The 21273-nt window shown below is 36.4% G+C and overlaps 1 protein-coding gene across 2 annotated transcripts in view; it reads left to right on the forward strand.

Moving 5' to 3' along the window:
* The first annotated feature begins 1526 nt into the window (after positions 1-1526).
* PHTF1 (putative homeodomain transcription factor 1) overlaps positions 1527-21273 on the forward strand; it is a 39548-nt gene continuing 19801 nt past the window's right edge. The window contains exons 1-7 of one of the 2 annotated variants that reach the window (XM_081307117.1): positions 1527-2348; positions 2618-2692; positions 3545-3601; positions 15729-15798; positions 16614-16772; positions 18640-18796; positions 20689-20823. In XM_081307117.1, the coding sequence (XP_081163243.1) occupies positions 2648-2692; positions 3545-3601; positions 15729-15798; positions 16614-16772; positions 18640-18796; positions 20689-20823 (623 nt within the window). In that variant the 5' untranslated portion in view covers positions 1527-2348; positions 2618-2647. The remainder of the gene's footprint in view (positions 2349-2617; positions 2693-3544; positions 3602-15728; positions 15799-16613; positions 16773-18639; positions 18797-20688; positions 20824-21273) is intronic. The other variant, XM_081307118.1, reaches the window with a different exon arrangement.

Here is a 21273-nt window from a genome sequence, read left to right on the forward strand (position 1 = left end):
TAACAGGACTCTTTTGCTTGAATTGGTTTATATATATTTATTATTTTTTGGTACTGGGGATTGAACTCAGGAGCACTACCACTGCCACATCCCCAGCCCTATTTTGCTTAGTGCCTGGCCATTGCTGAGGCTGGCTTTGAACTCAATCCTCCTGCTTCAGCCTCCTAAACCTCTGGGATTACAGGTGTGGGCCACTGTGCCCGGCTGGTTATGTATACTTATGAGAAGACAATCTTAGATTTCTATTTGTAGATATTCTTGAAAATGCCTGAAGACAGTGCATAGACTTTTCAGATGAGCTGTGTAACACGAAATGGTTTTTTTCCCCCCATCTATGTTTGTCTGAACTTCTCTTTAATTGTAGTCCTAAGCACTGATAGCTATTGGTTCTGATTAGGAAAGGAAATTGAGGGGAATGTTTTTGGAGTAACTATTGTGGGCCAGGCACTTTACATGAAGTTATCTCATTTAATTCTCAGATTTTAGTAGAACGTTAATTAACTCTGTAATTACAGATGAGAAAACAGGCTTGTTAGGTTGAATAAATTGCCTAAAATAACACAGTTCAGATCAAGGATTCGAGTGCAGCTCTGGGTTCAAATCCCATGCCTTATGCAGCTCTGCAGCCTTTTAAAGCATTGAAAAGTTTCTAACAGGGTTACCGAAAAAATGGTTTGCTACTTGATTGTTTCCTAATTCCATTTACCTGATTCCGTTTCTCCACTCCCCCAAAAAACTCTTGTGTATGCTAAACAATGAAGTAAACTATTATTGCTATTAATGTTATTTAGGTCTTAAAAACAAATATGAATCTTTATTATCTTTTTTAGTTAAGCCTTTTGCCTTGAAACTAGACAGAACTGTTAACACTCAACTCTAAGGAAGGAAAAAGCTGACAAGGGGCAAAAGCAGTAGGAAACCATCACCAATGCGCTGGTGAAATAATTTAAAAAGATTAATCCTGTGGGAGTTTATTCCTTAGTAAAATGGAGATAACTTTCATTTTTACACCTATTGAACAGACCATAAGAACATCTACACAATGTTTAATACAGTACCTCTTAGGCTTTCTCCAGTGTTAGCTATTAGCTTTACCTGCCTCAAATGCTCTGTGCTGCAAATAGGCAAAGAACAGAGCTTCAAAAAGAGAATGGCCCTTAAGGGTTAGCTATTAATGGCAGGTGAGGAAAATAGATGGGGAAGAGGAGGATAGCTGCTTGAAACCCTACCAGCATATCTACATACTTAAGGATGCAATCGTTCTTCTTTCTGTGACCTTTATCAAACTGCTTGAATTTTTAACCTGCCGCCACCTTCCCTAATTCTGGAAAAAGCCTTCAGCAGATTCCTAAACCGGTCTCTTCCCTAATCCTTGAGCACCAGAAAACAGCAGTTGAGGGGCTGCAGAGGAAGACAATCACCCAGCGGAAGCCTGTCGGGCTCTGCGTCCCAGGGCAGCGTACATTCACAAACATTCGTTCATTGAACAAATGTGCAAGGCTTGTGTCAGGCCGCAGTCTGACCTCGGAGACCGCAGCCCACTGGCGAAAGCCGATATAAGCCATGAAACAAACCTAAGTACTACAAATACACGAACTGGAAACCTAGAACATGGGAACCGGCTTCCCACAGATCCATGGGTGGGAAAGTCGTTTTTGAGGAAATGACTTTTAAGTTGAGACTTGAAGGTCTTGGCCACGGATCGCAGCGTGGCTCCGCAGTCCCTCCGTCCCGCCTCTGGACCGAGGCTCTGCAGGGAGGCTGGGCGCCGGGGGCGGAGCCACCGCGGCAGCAGTAGCCGGAAAGCGGAAGCCCAGGCCAGCGGCGCTGTGCTCTGCAGAGCTTTTCTCGCCCAGCTTTCCGCCGGCTGAGTCACCGCCCCGCCGGGCCGGCCCGGCCCAGAGGGGACGCGCGCCGTCGCCGCCTCCTCCTGCCGCTCCTCCTCCAGGGCTCTGGGCCTTTGCACCTGTCTTTTCCAGCCCGGCACCAAAGCTTTTGCCGTTGCTGTAGTGACTGGCGGCCTAGCGAAGGCCCTTCCTTTTTTATCCCCTTCATTTTCCAGCTCATTTTTTGCTTATTTTATGGCCCGTCCGGCGACCTCCTAGGTCGGGCTTGGAGGTGCAGTGTCTGTGTCAACAGACTGCCCTCCTCTGGGCGCAGGGCGGCCGGCTGCCTCCGAGGCTGGGGCGGCCGCCGCGGTCTCCATGGTAACGGCCCCGCCGGCGTCTCGGCCTCGTGGGGAAGATGCGGCCTGCCGGGCCCGCCGCCTCGCCCCCGGCCTCACGGCCCGGCCGGGGCCACTGAGGAGGAAGGTCCCGGCCGCCGGCCAGCCGGGCAGCGAGCACCAGGTGAGAGCCCGACGCCGGGGGTCGGGGACGGGTCAACTGCGGCGATCTCCCTTCCCTCCTTCCCCTGCCTCCGCCGCCGTGGACACCCTGGCGCAAAGTATTGCAGAGGATCCTGCGCGGGTTTGTTGTTTGGGTTCCTCTCCGCTGGCAAAGAGCCAGAGGAGAGACTGCGGTTTATTGGAGAGACTGAGAAGTAGTTCAAGTCTACCCAAACTGGGAGAGTAACCTTCACCAAAGGGACTCACCGACTGGGTTTCCTTCATTTTCAGTGAAATCCCACTCTCTGGCTGGAGACACAGATGGCCTCAAATGAGAGAGATGCTATATCGTGGTATCAAAAGAAGGTAATATCAGTTATTTTAATTTGTGAAGCATACTTCCTTGCAGAAAGCTCCCCACAAAGAATATCATGGTACTTTCCCTGGAGTTTGGTAATGCCGGGTATTCTTACACGGCATCTCAACACAAAGGGGAACAATTGATGTACAAGGTCATGATAAAACCAGTTCCAAGTCTCGGGATAAGATTTTCAAGGCACCATCTTTCTCCAGGCTGCACACACAAGCCACAGCAATACTTTAAAAGTTTGCTTATGATTAACCTTTTTTTTTTAAATTTTAATTTTTTTTCCTTTTTTAAACGACATGAATGAAGCCTGTATCTGTAGGGCTCATATCAGTACTATTGTCTTATTGAGCTGTCCCTTATCTTTTATTCCTCTCTGGTATTCCTACTGATGTTTTCCTTAAGAATTGGAAATGTCTTTGAAGATAATATCTAATTTGAAATATTTTGGTTATTGCTTTTTAACTAACGTTTAGATGCAGCTGTTAAAAATTTTTGAAGGGAGTAATCCTTAAAAGCATTAATTTAGCCAGGCACTTGGCAGCATGTCTCTGATCCCAGCAACTCTGGAGCTTGAAGCAGGAGAATCCCAAGTTCGAGGTCAGCCTTGGCAATTTAGTGAGACCCTGCTCAAAATAAAATTTAAAAACAGGCTGGAGGTGTAGCTCAGTGGTAGAGTGCCTCTGGGTCTGGTACCACACATACACAAAAAATATTAATTCATTCTAATTCTAAAAATCATAAACATTTTCCAAATATCATAATGATACTTAATAGATTCATAACTTTTGAGGCTTGACTTTAAATACAAGGATTGCCTGCATCATTTATAAGCCTGCTCCTTATTTCAGATTGGAGCATATGATCAGCAGATATGGGAAAAGTCAATCGAACAGACTCAGATTAAGGTAAATTGATTTCTTTGATTCTAGCTTTATTTTACTGCATTAATGTGAAAAGTGGATATTTTTTACTTTTAAAAAAATTTGCACTTATCCACCAAGTATGGTATTCTTTAAGTTTATAAGAAAAACAATGGAGCACGCCTAATGATAAAATGACTGTTGACATGTGACCTCAGTAGCAAATCTCCCATATAAATGGGACTATGTTTACTCAGCTCTGGTCAGTTTTTAATACATGGCAATTCAGGTCCAGTATTGCCAGAGTGTCAGATTTTTCAAGAGAAGCTGAAAATGTGTATTTTTAGGTGAAATATCCAGAAGAAGGTGGTGGTTCTCTTCCTTCTCCTCCTCTTCCTCCTCCTCTTTTTCTTCTCTGTCTTCTTCATCATCACTGTGCAAGCCAATAAAATCCCTTTTTGGCCTGAATCCAGCCTGTGGGCACCCATTTTTTTGATCACCGGTTTAGAGTATGGCATTTAAGTTTTTCAGATTCTTAAACTTTTTTGTACACTATTCTTAGAACTGAGCAGATAGATTCTTATGTTGTTTTGTGCTAATGAAAAAAAACTGATGCCAGTTTATTACTTTTTAAAAGGGGAGAGAAGGGCTTAAATAATCTAATATATCAAAGTAATTTAATATACCAAAGTCAGTTTTGTCGGGCTAATGACGAATATTGATACTGGTGCAAATTAGTCATCAAATTGTTGCTTGGTAGCCAGATGGAATTGGACAGTCTAAATGGGGGAAAGCTAGTTCTCCAAAGAATGTATCTCTCTACTGACATTAGTACTTAAATCTACATATTCAGGGTCTTGCTTCCAGATTCTTGTTTTTGGATTGTGTTTTAAAAGGTTTGTTGTAGACCCTTTATTAACACTTCTTTAAAAAACGGATAAACGGGGGTAGGGTGTGGCTCGAGGTAGAGCACTTGCCTAGCATGTGTGAGGCACTGGGTTCCATCCTTAATGCCACATAAAATAAAGATACTGTGTCCACCTACAACTAAAAAATAAATATTTTAAAACAATGGATGGATATGACTTAATAGTATACTAGGACTTTTAAAGCTCTTTGATGAAGTGCATTTAACCAACACTTAAGTGCATTTCTTCATATAAGCCAATCAACTAGAAAACTGAACTACATGGTACCCGTGGCTAACTTCATAGTTTTGTAGAGGCCTTGATTATATTAATGGGAGATAGGTTTATGATTTATAAAATAAAATTTATGTTTTTATCACTCTGTAAGTCTTATTCTATTATTTTGTGAGGCTATATAGTAACAATAAATACAATGTAATGGGAAGAGCTTAGAACTGGGTGTTAGATTTTGTTTTGTGACCTTTAGCTTTGTGATCTTGAATAATTAACAGTAGTTTGTATGGATTTTGGGTTCTTATCCTTAAAAGGGTTTTGCTTCTTGCTATGGAGTAAGGAACCTCTTTTCCCTACCCAATTTTGATTTTTCTCATTTGATACATATCTTCCTTTTGTTAACCTGTCTGTGTTCATAGTCCTCAAAGGCAGGAATTATGTCTGTATCCCTCACTTAGAAATCTTGATTCATACTAGGAACTTAGTGTCTAATTCAGTATTTAATTGATTTCCATCCATTGTGCATGTTTTCATTCATTGTTTTCTCATAGGGTAATCTAACATCTCCTTAATGTATACTTTTTAATCTAGCAGCAGTGGAAAGAATGAAATTAAAGCCAAAATAAAATTTTACTGAGCTAATTAATATGCACACACATACCAGTTGCTAAGGATACAGTGAAAAAGATATATGGAGTTCTTGCCTTCCTGGGTTTCACGATCTAGTGGTGGTAGAGAAAAAAGCCAAGATACTTTTAAAGTGTGTTTAGTTAGGTCTTAGGAAAAAATTGACCAAATTATAGACTATTTAATGTAATTTAAAGATATGTTCATACAGCTGGGCATGGTGGCGCATGCCTGTAATCCCAGCAGCTTGGGAGGCTGAGATAGGAGGATCACAAGTTTAAAGCCAGCCTCAGCAAAAGCAAGGCACTAAGCAACTCAGTGAGATCCTGTCTCTAAATAAAATACAAAATAGGGCTGGGGATTTGACTCAGTAGTCAAGTGCCCCTGAGTTCAATGCCCGGTACCATTTTATGTGTCAGCAGAATCTATGTCTACATAATGGTGAACAACAATGCTCATTTTTTCTTTTCATGCAATTTGTGGTAAAGTGGGAGAGAGAGAAAGCAATAAAATTCTGGCAAATCAAATACAAAAACACATCAAAAAGATCGTGCACCACAATCAGTGGGATTCATTCCATGGATGCAATGTTGGTTCAACATACGGAAATCAATAAATGTAATTCACCAGATCAATAGAATTAAAGATAATAATCATGATCATCTCAATGGATGCAGGATAAGCATTTGACAAAATATAGCACCCCTTTATGTTCAAAACACCAGAAAAACTGGGGATAACAGGAACATATCTCAACATCATAAAGGCTATCTATGCTAAGCCCCAGGCCAACATCATTCTAAATGGAGAAAAATTGAAGGCATTCCCTCTAAAAACTGGAACAAGCCAGGGATGCCCTCTTTCACCACTTCTATTTAACATAGTTTTTGAAACACTGGCCAGAGCAATTAGACAGATAAAAGAAATTAAAGGGATACTCATAGGAAAAGAAGAACTCAAATTGGCACTATTTGCTGATGATATGATTCTATACTTAGAAGACCCTAAAAGTTTCACCAGAAAACTTCTAGAACTAGTAAATGAATTCAGCAAAGAAGCAGGATATAAAATCAACACCCATAAATCAAAGGCATTTCTGTAAATCAGTGGTAAATCCTCAGAAATGTAAATGAGGAAAACTACCCCATTTATAATAACCTCAAAAAAGAAATACTTGGGAATCAACTTATCGAAAGAGGTGACAGATCTATATAATGAAAATTACAGAACCTTAAAGAAAGAAGTCAAAGAAAACCTTAACAGATTGAACGATCTACCTTGTTCTTGGATGGGTAGAATTAATATTATCAAAATGATCATACTTCCAAAAGCACTATACAGATTTAATGCAATTCTGATCAAAATCCCAATGACATTCCTCATAGAAATATATTTATATAATTTCATAATTAGAAAATCCTAAGGCATCTACCAGAAAATTACGAATTGATGAGTTTGGCAAAGTCTTAAGAAACAAGGTCAGTATATGGAAATCAGTTACTAGCAGTAAGTAATAAAAAAAAAATGCAATTAAGAAAACAATCCCACTCACAATAGCTTCAACAAGAATAAAAATACTTAGGAATAAGCTTGATATAGAAAGTGAGGACGTGTACCCTGAAAATAAAACAGTGTCAGAGAAACTGAAGATCCAAATAAATAGAGTAACATTTCATTTTCATGATCTAAAAGACTGAATACTATTAAAATGGCTAGTCTCTCCCATTATATCTATATGTGCAATATAATCCCTTCAAAATTTTGGCTGTATTTTTTATTTTTGGTAGAAATTGATAAGCTAGTATGGAATGCAAAGGATATAAACATTTTTTTAAAATGTTACAGAGATGAATGATTTACATTACGTAATCTCAAAAAAATTTATTATAAAACTGTAGTGATCAAGATAGAAGGTATTGGTATAAATAATAGATTGATGGAACAGAATAGAAAATCTAGAAATAAATCCCTGCTTTTTGGAGAAGTTGACTTTTGACAAAGATGCCAAAGCAGTTCAGTGAAGGAAAAAGAAATTTTTCAATAAATGGTGCTAGAACAATTGAAAACCAACAATATAAAAATGAACTTTGATTCTTACCTTATACCATATACAAAAATTATTTAAAAAGGATTAAAGATTTAAGTGTAAGGACTAAAACTGTAGATTTTCTAGAAGAAAACTTTGTCACCTTGGTATAGGCAAGAGATTTCTTAGAAACACATCAATAAAAGAAAAAAATTGATAAAATGGATTTCATCAAACTTGAAAACTTTTTTCAAAATGTATTATTAAAAATAATGAAAGACAGGGCTGGGATTGTGGCTCAGTTGTAGAGTGCTCGCCTAGCACGGGCCGGACCCAGGTTCAATCCTCAGCACCATATAAAAATAAAGGTATTGTGTTGTGTCCATCTACACCTAAAAAATAAATATTAAAAAAAAATGAAAGACAGTACAGGCACGGTGGCATACACTTGTAGTCTCAGCTATTCAGGAGGCTGAGAAGCAGATCGATTACTCAAACCCAGGAGTTCAAGATCAGCATACGCAACACAGTGAGACCCTGTCAAACAAAACAAAACAAAACAAAAGCTACAGTCAAATCCTGCACATACTGGAGTGTCTGTATCCAGAATATATGAAGAACTTAGTACCCTAGTTTAAAAATAGGCAAAACATTTGAACTGACATTTTTACCAAAGTAAGTAAATAAATAACTAATGGTCACATGAAAAGATGTTCTACATTATTAAAGAAGTTATTAAGGAAGTACAAATTAAAACCACAATGAAATGTAACTATACTCCTGTTAGAATAGCTAAAATTCAAAAGATCGACCATACCAAGTGTTGACAAGGACATGGAGAAATTAGAACTCTTGTATACTGCTGGTTTGCATGGAAAATGGAAAATAGTTTAACAATTAAATATATACTTCCCATATTACCTAGCATTTTCACCCAGGTACCAAAGTAAAAACAAACACATGCAAATGCTCATAGAACTATTCATAATAGCTGAAAAATTGAAAAAATCCAGATGTTGATCAACTAATTAATGGATAAATTGTTATATCCATAAAATGGAATATATTTCAGCAATAAAACCTATGAATATATGCTACAAGGTGAGAGAACCTCAAATATATTATGCTAAGTGAAAGAAGGACCCAGACACAAAAGACAACTTGCTATTTGTGTTTGTATGAAAGTTTTAGAAATACGTAAGGATATAGGACAGATCAATGGTAGCTTGTTAATGGCAGGTAGGAACAGGAACTTACTGCCAATGGCTGCTGTGATTTGGATATGGTTTGAGTGTCATCCAGAGTTTCATGTTGAAATTTCATCCCAAATATGAGGTATTAAGAGGGTGGAAATGTAGTCTGACTGTGGTGTTTAAAGGGGGGCTTTTCAGATTAGGTAAAGCCATAAGAAAGGAGCTGCCGTGAGTGATTCCTGGTGGCTTTATAAGAAGAGGGAGAGAGACCAGATGAGACATGTATACATCCATGTTTTCCTTGTCTCTTGCCATGGAAAATCCTGTGCTTCCTCAGGGCAGCCAACAAGAAGGCCATCATCCCCAGATATGGCCCTAGACTTTACAACTCCAGAACTGTGAGCCAAAATAATATTATGTAAATTATACCCTAATAAAACTATTAAAATCACACCAGTACCAAGGAAAAAATCATAATGTAGTACACAAGTTTATGCAAACAATAAAAATTATCTTCTAAAATTTGAGAATATATTAAAATCCAAAGTCTGTTGTTTGTTAAAATGAGCAAAACATTCTAATCTTTTTGAAGTTTTTTTTTTTTACTGTGTTTTCTAATATTAGAACAAAACCACTGTTTGAAAATGAGTTGATTTTATCCTTAGAAACTAAAAAAGGCTAGTCAAGCTCAGAGGCTATTTTAGCTATATTATTTATAATGTTTTGTTTCTTAAGCTGGATGCTGGATATATGACAAATGAGCCTCCTCATTAAAGATGACAGTTTGAATATGTGCATTAAACAACATTTGATCTCTTCCTGAAACCCCTCTAAAATTATAACAAATAAAAAAAGATATCAGTTCGCAGGGGGCTGAGAGTGGAAGAAAAGACTACATTAAATGAGAGCTATTGGTGTAATTTTGAAAGATGAACAGTGAAGAAAGTAAAAGTCTTTAAGTATCTGTAGTAAAGAAGTTTGGTAAGAAACTACTAAAACCCCTGTGTTTAAATTCTGAAAGATGGGAATTAGTTGTCTCAGGTAAATCTGTAGGAGAGAGGCAGAGCTGAAACTAGGATTATCTGAGTACATATGTAGGGGCAATAGATCTACCTCCAGATTTATTTCCTAATCCCACATAGCCACATAGTTCCCCTGAGAGGGAGGAGTGGCCAGAGGGCAGAAGAAAAGGTGGACATGATAAAGGCATGATATATACATGTATGTAAATATTGCAGAGAGACTGATTAGTTTGTACAGTTAATATATGTTAATAACAAATAAGAGTGAGGAACTTGCAAAATAGTTTGGTATCACCACCATAATATTAGAACAGTGTATTTTCTAATTGTGTCAGTAAGACAATATAGACAATACACTTAAAGATGGCAAGTACAAGACAGCATTCTAATTTCAGATGTTTTTATTGCATCTTAGAAATACTTTGAGAAATAAATGAAAACAGAAGGTAGAGATTTTTTTAAGTTTTTTTTTCTTATCTTCAATAGTAACAAATGGATAGCATCTGAAATTGAAGAAAACACTGTAAATATTTTATTTAGAAATAAAGAAACAGGGGCTGGGGATGTGGCTCAAGCGGTAGCGCGCTCGCCTGGCATGCGTGCGGCCCGGGTTCGATCCTCAGCACCACATACCAACAAAGATGTAGTGTCCGCCAATAACTAAAAAATAAATATTAAAAAAAATTCTCTCTCTCTCTCTCCTCTCTCACTCTCTCTTAAAAAAAAAAAAAAAAAAAAAAAAAAAAAAAAAAAAAAAAGAAATAAAGAAACAAATAGCCAGGAAATGGGAATCAAGGGTGAGGAAGGTTGAGGCCAGAGTTATTTTTTATTATTATCCTTGTAATGAGTATTGCTCTAATAAAAATAAAGATTAGTTTTAAAAAGTACCCCTTGAAAACATATTAAATGAAGTTACCTGAGTAATAGCAGATGTGTGTGTGTTTGTGTATTTCTGTGATTTGGATATGGTTTGAGTGTCATCCAGAGTTTCATGTTGAAATTTCCACACGACATAGGTAGATATAGAGATATGAATGTATAGGTTTATTGACTCTACCAATACCCTTTATACCAGTGGCAAAAGCAGATCTAATTATCATTTAGGCATGAGCTTTCATGTCAGACTAAACTGTGTGATACTAATTTTTTAAATTACATGCACTCTGCCTATATGTGCAGTACCTTCCTATGGGAGAATTCTCCCCAGCCCCACTCCAGTTTCTTGTCTTACTTTTCATATTCAGTGAATGGCTTTAGAGGTTTTTGTTGTTGTTGTTGTTGTTTGTTTTTGGTGGTGGTGCTGGGGATCAAACCCAGGACTTAATGCATGCTAGGCAAGTGCTCTACCACTGAGCCACATCACCAATCCAAACTTTAGAGTTTCCCTGTGGCTTCATATTCATACTAATCACATATTTTCAGTTACTCATTTTTCTAGTTTTTACTAGCTAAATATCTTTTGATTGTAAGTGCTTTTCCCAGTTCATGCTTCTAATTGGCTGCTCTGACCTAGTGTCTGTTCTCCTCTAGTTGACAAACTACTACCTCTGGGCAAATGTAGCTGGAACCCTTCTTGGTATGCTTGCTCTGAAACCACACTCCTAGCTCAGCTGTGATCTTCATAGTGTGACTTCTGGTTACCTTTCTAGTTTGCTTCCTTCACCCATTCCTTGTTCCCTTTTTGTTTCTGCTCTGTGCTTTAGGCCTCCTGAACTTTCTTCAGTTTTTGCCACCATTTCTCTTACTTCTGGGTCCTCTCATATGCTTTTCTTGATTTCCCCTTTTTGCTATGTCTCATAACCAACTTGAAAAGTCTTGCACATCTATCCTTCAGTTCTTTGTTTAGATATTACTTGCCTTTGGAGGTCTTTGACTTCTTGAATGTGAGAAGGTGCCCTCTATGCTCCTTCCTGTGTTGCTGCAATTGCCTTGTGCTTGTTTTGTTGTTCATCATCTGCCCTAGGTCAGGGGTGAATTCTCTTTTTTATGCCAGACAGTATAGTAGTTTGATTCTTTTAATGGCAATAAAATGAAATTTTCAGCCCACTAGGAAATAGGTATTATAGGGTTTCACTTGTCTTTAATTCCCTGTTAAATACAAAGTCAATAATATTGTTACAATAACTTCAGTGTTTTTGTCTCTCTGCTTAAAAGAAGGAACTTCATTCGGGTACTGAGCTCGTGATGATATTGCATAGTTATGTTGGGGCTTAATAACAAGTGACAGCTGAGTACGGCCTCCAATTGGGGTCCTCAGAGAAGTTCCAGGCTGGCACTTAGGCAACTAGTATAGCAGTATCCAGAATTTTGCCTTGGGCTTCTAGGATAAAGGTTGCGGCCCATAAGGAAATCCACTCACAGCTCTCCAGATGTTATTCCTATTAGATTTTCAAAGTCAAGCTGTCTTGTTTGATCTTAAACAAAACCTCTTTCTTTATTGATTAGGGATGCATTTTTACCATAGAGTGAAAGCAGGATAATGTCATGGTTAAGAACACATCCTTTGGAATGTAGATGCCTGGGTTGGAATCTCTATGCCTTGGTTTTTCATCTATAAGGTGAGGATAACATAGGTGTATATCTCACAGGACAGCTGCAAGGATGAAATGGCTTAAAGAAACTAATATAAATATTTGTAAAGTGCTTTAAATAGTTCCTGGTTCTTGCTTCTTCCAATTATATGTATTACACAATGTGTAGGATACAGCAAGGAATCTAAAACAAAAGCATGCCGTATGTTTCTCTCTGTTCAACATATACAAAAGTATATGAGTTCCATCTCTTTAGGGAAGAAAAAATGGTAGGGGAGATTCAGGGCATTTTCCTAAGAAACCCTCATAGATTTGGCTTTATTATTTGTTTTCCTTTCTATACTGTGCCTTCTTTGAAGATAGAGCCATGTTTTGAGTTACTTATTATTTTATGTTTAATAAGTAGAGAAGCTGGCATAAAAAAGAAGCATGTTGAATATTTGTTGACTATTTTTGTTGCTAAGGGAAGTTTGCATACTTTGGTATTTACCTCTAGTAAATGTTAATCCTAATTCTATAATGTTATAGGTAAAAAGTGTAAAAAGTGAAGAAAGTAGAAAAAATATTTTGGCTCTAAAGTGAAAAGCACTTGAAGCTCCTTTATTTAGAATGCTGTATTCCACCACATAATTGTTTCCACCACATTAACGTATATTTGAGTATCCCATGCATCCTACTTTTGCACTAAAGACAGTTTAGTGATGAATGATTTAAAAAATTTTTTCATTTCTTTTTTTAAGAAAATTGTTCTTTTTAGACATATATGACAGTAGAGTGTATGTTGACATATACACACATGGAGTTTAACTTACTCTAATTAGGATCCCATTCTGTGGTTGTGCAGGATGTGGAGTTACACTGCTCGTGTATTCATATATGAGCATAGGAAAGTTCTGTCTGATTTATTCTACTATCTTTCCTATTCCCATCCTTACTCCCTTCCCTTCATTCCTCTTTGTCTAATCCAATGAACTTCTGTTCTCCCCCCAGCCTTATTGTGTTTTAGCATCTGCATATCAGAGATATCAGGAATTGACTTATTTTACTTAGCATGATAGTCTCCAGTTCCTTCCATTTACTGGCAAATGACATAATTTCATTCTTCTTTATGGCTGAATAATATTCCATCATGTGTGTTTGTGTGTGTGTGTGTGTGTGTGTGTGTATCACATTTTCTTTATTCATCTGTTGAAGGGTACCTAGGTTGGTTCTCTAGCTCAGCTATTGTGAATTGAGCTACTCTAAACATTGATGTGGCTGTGTCACTGGAGTATGCTGATTTTAAGTCCTTTGGATATAAATACCAAGGAGTAGAATAACTGGATCATTCCAAGTGCTCCACGTGTTCTGAGGAATCTCCATACTGCTTTCCAGAGTGGGTGTACCAATTTGCAGTCTCACCAGCAATATATGAGTGTATCTCTTCCCCCACATTCTTGCCAACATTTATTGTTACTGTATTCTTGATAATTGCCACTGATGAATGATTTTTAAGTAATACTGGCATAGTTTTTTAAACAAAGTTTCACTATAATGGGCACACCTCACTTTTTGGTTAAAAAAATTCATAAAATCTACAAGGATTATGTGGTGAATGTGGTGGGGCTGATGCAAATGTATACAAAGTTTATGTCTACTAGTGTACAATACAGCAGTTTTTTTTTTACTTTTTACATTTTAATTCCTGATTTTGAGTATAGTATAATTGTTATTCCAATGAAAAAGTACTCTTATATAAGTAGACATGCTTCTTCAAAGGGTTTTTTCCCTCAAGATGTCTTATTTTCAAAAGTCAACTTCTTAGATTTTATGTACAATTTAGGGTTTTGGGATATTTTTATGAATAATCTGTAGCATATGGTTGAGTTGACTAGAAACAGGGTTCACTTGAGAGAAATTACATTTATTAAACAGCTAAAAATCAATACCAACTCAATGTCTTATAATGGATAAATAGAAAATTACTGTAAGCTTTAATTTTTACATTAATTTTCAACTTTACATTAAGTTTTAATATTAGATTAAATAGCTAATTTTAAAAACATGATTAAGAATTAGCATGTACAAGTTCTGATTGAGCATGAAATTAAAATTCATATTTTAAGAGTTTAATTTATTAGTAGTAATAAAGAAAAACTGTTAGACAAACAGGAGTTTGAAACAGTAACAAAAGATAATTTCATACATTTACCCTCAATTCATAATATATATGGCAAGGTCATTATGACTTTCAAATTCTGAATTTTTCTGTAAAAACATGCTAATGAATTGAGTTAATGCCACAGTTTTGAAGCAATAATTGTCAACTTAAGAAACATTAGAAATTGGGAATGTGGGCTGGGGATGTGGCTCAAGCGGTAGCATGCTCGCCTGGCATGCGTGCAGCCCGGGTTCGATCCTCAGCACCACATACGAACAAAGATGTTGTGTCCGCCGATAACTAAAAAATAAATATTAAAAAATTTATCTCTCTCCCTCTCTTAAAAAAATAAAAAAAAAAGAAATTGGGAATGTAACAAGTATACTGCAGAGATTCTGCAGCGCATTTATCTTTTAAGAGAAATGAATATAGAATCTACTAATACAGTTCAACTTATTTAATTTGAAATGGTAGGAGACTGAGGCTGTGAAAAATGTTCTTTAAAAAATTCATAACTGGAGGGTAGGATTAATTCATTTTCAGACATGCCAGGACTCAAAAATTATCTTCTGTGACTGTTTTCTCAGGAAGCTACTGAAGGATGTCTTCTAAGAAGACATGGGAGCTGGGTGTGGTGGAGCATACCTGTAATCCCAGCTACTTGGGGACTGAGGCAGCAGTGTAGCAAGATTGAGGCCCTCCTGGATAACTTAGCAAGACTCTGAAAAGTAAAAAGGGTTGGGGATGTGGCTCAGTGGTAGAGAGCTTGCCTATAATGCATAAGACCCTGGGTTTGATCCCCAGCTCTTGGGCGGGGTTGTGGGAATGAGATATGGGGAATATGTGGTTCACCACAGAGAGAGTTGAAGGGAACTCTCAGGATGAGAGTGAGAAGACCTGGGATTGTAGCTGAGCAGCAGGCTCAGGGAGCAACTAACTAGTCTAATTGGAACAGGAAGATAGAAGGCTTTGGGAAGGGTGTTATGAGGAATTGTTTAAAAATAAATTCTAGCATTTATTCAAATTTGGATAATTTTCTATCATTTATTTAAATTTAGATAATAACAAATATTTTGACTGATCTTATAGAGCAAATGGAAGAATATAAAATATAGCTTGTGGGGAACATATTTAACTGTGATCATACAATTAATACTGATTATGATTTATCAAAAATCAAACAAGTATATTGTAAGGATATATGTTTTGGGGGTACAAATTAGGATGTGGAGATTAGTGGTCTAAGAGTTTTAGTCTCACATACTATATTAAGTCAGTAGATGATTTCTAAAAGCTTGTATATTATTTGATACGACTAAAAACTAAAACATTAATGATGAGTTTCTTAAAGGAACATTAGGATTAAAATGTCTATAGTAAAAGCTGTCAGATATAGAGAAAAAGAAAAAAGAAACATAAGTTTATCTTTTGTACTTAAAAGGACTCCTTTTTCTTTGTTTATTTCTGTTTTTTTTTTTTTTTCAATCTTAGGGCTTCAAAAACAAACCAAAAAAGATGGGTCACATAAAGCCAGACTTGATTGATGTTGACTTAATTAGAGGTAAGTTTGTTTCTTGTGCATGTTGTTATGTTATTTCTTTTTTTTTTTTTTTTTAAAGAGAGAGTGAGAGAGGGGAGAGAGAGAGAGAGAGAGAGAGAGAGAGAGAGAGAGAGAGAGAATTTTTAATATTTATTTTTCAGTTCTCGGCGGACACAACATCTTTGTTGGTATGTGGTGACCCGGGCTGCACGCATGCCAGGCGAGCGCGCTACCGCTTGAGCCACATCCCCAGCCCCGTTATGTTATTTCATAGTGGAACTATGGATTAGTTTTAGATACCTTTTCTATTTGATGGTATACTTCAATTTCTAAGTAAAATTCTTTACTCATTTTGTGGACTTTAATCTTTTTTTACCCTTTGCCTTAGAACTGGGTGGTTATGTAAATTACATGTTTTCATAAAGTTGAAAGAGGGTTGAACTTGTTGACTTGCTGTTGTGTAATTAAGAAAAACATATTATTTAACATTCAAGTGACCTGGATTATTTTGAGATCCTGTCCTAGAGACTGAGGTAAGAAGTTATTACATGTAATGACCATCGAGTTTTTTTGAACTGAACATATTATGTGCTGAGTTGTGTTCTCACCCGTTTTTGTTTTTTTTTAATATATTTTTTTAGTTGTTGATAGAACTTTATTTTTTATTTATTTACATGTGGTGCTGAGAATCAAACCCAGTGCCTCACAAATGCTAGGCAAGTGCTCTACCACTGAGCCAGCACCCCAGCCCACTCTCACCAGTTTTTGATGTGGTGCTACAATAGGCCAAAAGTCTAGTGTATATAAATATTTCTTGTTTTATTGTATGTTTAAAGGCTCAACATTTGCCAAAGCCAAACCCGAAATTCCATGGACATCTCTAACTCGGAAGGGGCTTGTTCGAGTTGTATTTTTCCCATTGTTCAGCAATTGGTGGATTCAGGTCACGTCCTTAAGAATCTTCGTTTGGCTGCTACTGCTTTACCTCATGCAAGGTAATTGGAAGAGCTGGAATAAACTATGACAGTTTCTTTTTTGCTGCTTTTGCTGTGATGGAAGGAAGACCTGTTATTCTTACCATTACCCTTTCATTTGATGGTTGAAAGTACAAAGAAATATGAAGGGACTTACCTATTTTGGGCATCATCTTAAAATTTGCTCTGAGAGAACAAACATATGATTATTTTTTTATTTAAAAATTTTTTTTTCAGTTGTAGATGGATATAACACCTTTACTTTATTTATTTTTATGTGGTACCAAGGATTGAACCCACTGTTCTCTCTTCAGTGTATACATTGCATTCCAAGGATATTTTCAGAAAGTGGGCTCTTTGGACTGTGGTTACATGACTTATAATAAAGGGAAGGTTGGGTGACATGAAGGAATTATGGGTGCTTATATTTTCTTTTGTATTTCTTAGGTATTCTCCGAGAAAGTCAAGGCTTTTTCTATTATTTTCCTCTTTCCCTTTTGATCTTTCCAAATTCTTTTATGGAGATCAAGGCTTTTCTGTAGACTGTTTCTTAAGACTCTTTGAACCTCTAACCATTCATAACTCAGTTCTAAAGTTGCTTCATGTTTTCAGGTATTTATTATAGTAGCCTCTGACCCCATTTTTCCATACCAATTTCTGTCTTAGACTATTTTGGTTGTTTTAACAAAAATACCCTGGACGGGGTTGCATGTAAACAACAGAAATTTGTTTCTCGCAGTTCTGGAGACTAGAAAGTCCAAGATCAAGTCCCCATCAGAATTCATGTTGGTGAAGACGTGCTTGTATGCAGTCTTCTCACCACATGGCTTATAAATTCTTACCGGAGCACTAATTTCATTAGTGATAGAGTCCTCTTGGCAATCTCTTCTTTTGCTGTATTTTCAAATTTACTTTGATAATAATGGTATTTCAATCAATCATTCAACAAATACTTAGTGCCTACTGTGTGCCAGGTACTAATCCAGGCCAGTCAGTGAACACAGTCACTTTTTAAAAGTGAATTTATGTCCACATTCACAAGTCAGCAAAGTCTATAGTTGATTGTTCTGATGACATCATTGTATGTTGGGCTAGTGGGTTTGATCCCCAATACTGGGACGGATAGGAGGAAAAGAAAAGAAAAAAAAGCATTCTTTTGGAAACTCAGCCTTAATCAAAAGTATTGAATCCACTATGTATCCATCTGTGTATCCCATAAAAATTACTATTATGATAAAGTCTGAAAGAACTTGTCTATAAAATTGTAAATGGACATTTTAGAGAGAGTTTTTTTTTTATGTTTTCGTATTTCTTTCATTATTTATTTCTTTGAACATTTCATATACATATGCAAAGAGGCAATATAATATGGTAGTTAAGATGGTAGATTCTGGAGCCCAAATGCCTGGGTTCAAATCCCAGCTTGGCTTATTGCTTTCTTTGTAACCTTGGGCCTTGGAATATATTTTAGAGCAGAACAGCACTGCAAAATTCATGTTTTATGGAGCCTTCAGTTCTGTGGTGGAAACTCTTTTGGAATATATAGATGATTGTGCTGCCAGAAAGGCAAATACTTTCAATATGTTATTCTTCATTTATTTGGCAACTGATGGCTTCCTATTTTCACCAAGCTAATATTTAGCAGGTGGATGGTATTCCAGGAAGTTATTTACCTTTGAATTCTCTTTAAAATGATAGATTGTAAAAATAGTTTGTATAGATACTAGCATTCATTTTACTTATTTTTGGTATCAGGAATTGAATCCAAGAGTTGATCCCCAGCACTTTTTAAAAAATTTTTTATTTTCAGACAGGGCCTTGCTAAGTTGCTTAGTGTTCATTTTAAAAATGAACTCTTAATGTTTTACATTTTAAAACCTCTTTCCAGTTATAGGGATTGTGTTGTATCTTATGATGCCTATTGTGAACGTAAGTGAAGTTCTTGGACCCTTGTGCCTTATGCTACTCATGGGAACTGTCCACTGTCAAATTGTATCTACTCAGATAACAAGACCATCTGGAAACAATGGAAATCGGAGGAGAAGGTACGATGAGAAATTACCCTATAGTTATGTATTTTCTGGGAGAGGTATTGAAGAGAGTTATAAAATTTTGATTAAATTAATTTAAAACTTTTTTCCCTCTTCTCTATATATTTTGCACCAATTTTTGACTTTTTAAAAATGAATGCTTATTCACTTTTCTCCTGATGGTTAAGAAATCTTATTAATTTTTAATCTCATGTGGGATTTTATCATTTACTACAGTTGTTTAAAAGGAAAATTCCTGTTTATCCTATTCTCTACTATCCCTCTCTACCCCCTCTACTGTAAATCATTTCTTCACTTGTATTATTTTTCTCTTACACCTCCTTTCCTCTTATATGTAATTGTGTATGACCCTGAGGCTCACCTTCCAATTCCATGCGATTAGGATAAACAGCAGAATACATCAGTCACTAGAATGGCAATATGTAAATCAGTGGAAGTGTAACTGATGTGATACAGCAATCGGTATACGGGGTAAAAATGGGAGTTCATAACCCACTTGAATCAAATTGTGAAATATGATATATTAAGAACTTTGTAATGTTTTGAATGACCAACAATAAATTAAAAAAAAGGAAAATTCCTAACTGTATTATTCCTTATTAAAGTTTATTTTAAATAATGGTTTTGAGAAAGCATTCTGGGGCTAGAGTTGTAGCTCAGTGGCAGAACGCTTGTCTAACATGCACGAGACCCTGGATATATTCCCAGTGTTGTGGGGTGGGGGGAAGCATTTTCTTTGAAATTTGGCTTTAATCAGAATTTGTTGAAAATTTACTATCAACAAGGATGTCGGTACATTAGATTGGTGCTACCAAATTTTTTACTTTTTTTTCAAAAGTGCATAACAGTTGATTTCAAGTGGTCTAAACTTTTAATTAAAATTGATTTGAATTTTTTACATATTCTTGTCAAGTTTTTACTATGTGATATATGCAGGGAACTGCTTAATTTTTCTTAAGTATATTCAGGATATCTCTAGGTTTTTGCTTCCCTGAGAAATTACTAAATAAGATTTTTCTTATTTTTTTATTATTTTTCTTAATTTAGTAATCCATTTGGTACAATGGATCACAATGTTTTCTTATTCCACCCTCCCTTTTTTTGTGGTGCTAGGGATCAAACCCAGGGCCTTATGCACTCGAGGTAAACACTCTAAACTCTACCCTAGCCCAACATGTCCTTGTGCTTTATCTCATTGGTATTTGTAGAATATATCATTTAACTATTGTTAGTGTTGTCCTGATTAAATGTGCAAAAGGATGTTAGTTTTCTAACATCCATTATTTATAGAAATGGCTTTTCTGCTATTGTGTGTCTGATAAGACTCTTGGTCTTAACATGTGAAAAAATGTTTTCTTTGTGACTAAACAAAATGATAGCATAGTACTTTAGTTTTGAATCTGTTTTTTTTTTTTTTAGAGTGAGAGAGGAGAGAGAGAATTTTTTAATATTTATTTTTATTTTATTTTTCGGCAGACACAACATCTTTATTTGTATGTGGTGCTGAGGATCGAACCCGGGCCGCACGCATGCCAGGCGAGCACGCTACGGCTTGAGCCACATCCCCAGCCCCTTGAATCTGTTTTTATCCTTAAAAAAGAAATGTTCTTGGACTGGGGTAGTGACTCAGTGGTAGAGTGCTCGCCTACCACACATGAGGCACTGGGTTCAAATCTCAGTACCGCATAAAAATGAAATAAAGATATTGTGTCCACCTACAACTAATAAATAAATAAAGGTTCTTATATAATTTATACTCAGTATATGAAAGTAATTACCCTGATTTCAGGGAATCATCTGTTAGCATAATTTTCTATATGGATATTATGGGTATAAATGGAAAAGCTCTTGAATAATCTGAAAGTGTGGAAAAATGTTTTTTGTAGAAAATTACGAAAAACTGTAAATGGTGATGGAAGCCGAGAAAATGGAAGTAACTTCTCTGATAAAGCCAGAGGACTAGAAACTTCAGAATCTGCGCCCATTATTGGTGGCTTTTGGGGGACTCTCTTTGGCAACAGGTGGGAGTCTTGCATTAGAATTTTTACTTGATTCTGCATTCACATAGTGAATAGTGTTTATAGGCTATATAATACAATTTAGCCAGAGGAATAAGTAGTATTGGCATGTTATCTTTGCGCTGTGATTTTTAAGTGTTCTAGAAGGATTAGCCTACTCAAAATGTTATCTGCAATGTCTTTCATGATACCTGTAAATCCAGTAATCTACCATTAAAGTTTCATTTTATTTGATTTTAATGGTTTTTTTAGACCATAAGATTACAAAAGTATAAATACTCTGAAAAGGTAATATTTTAAGCCATAACAGCCAACATCTTGAGAGAAAAAGGAATTTAAAAGGATCAGGTATGTGGGAGATGCAGCATAGGAGCCTGATGTTGATGGCCTGTAGGACAAAAAAGCAAATGGATTAAAGATAGTTTTGCCCATTTGTAATTTTGCATGTCTGGA

This window comes from Spermophilus citellus, assembly GCF_964194105.1.
Source record: "Spermophilus citellus genome assembly, chromosome: 9".
Classification (NCBI taxonomy): domain Eukaryota; kingdom Metazoa; phylum Chordata; class Mammalia; order Rodentia; family Sciuridae; genus Spermophilus; species Spermophilus citellus.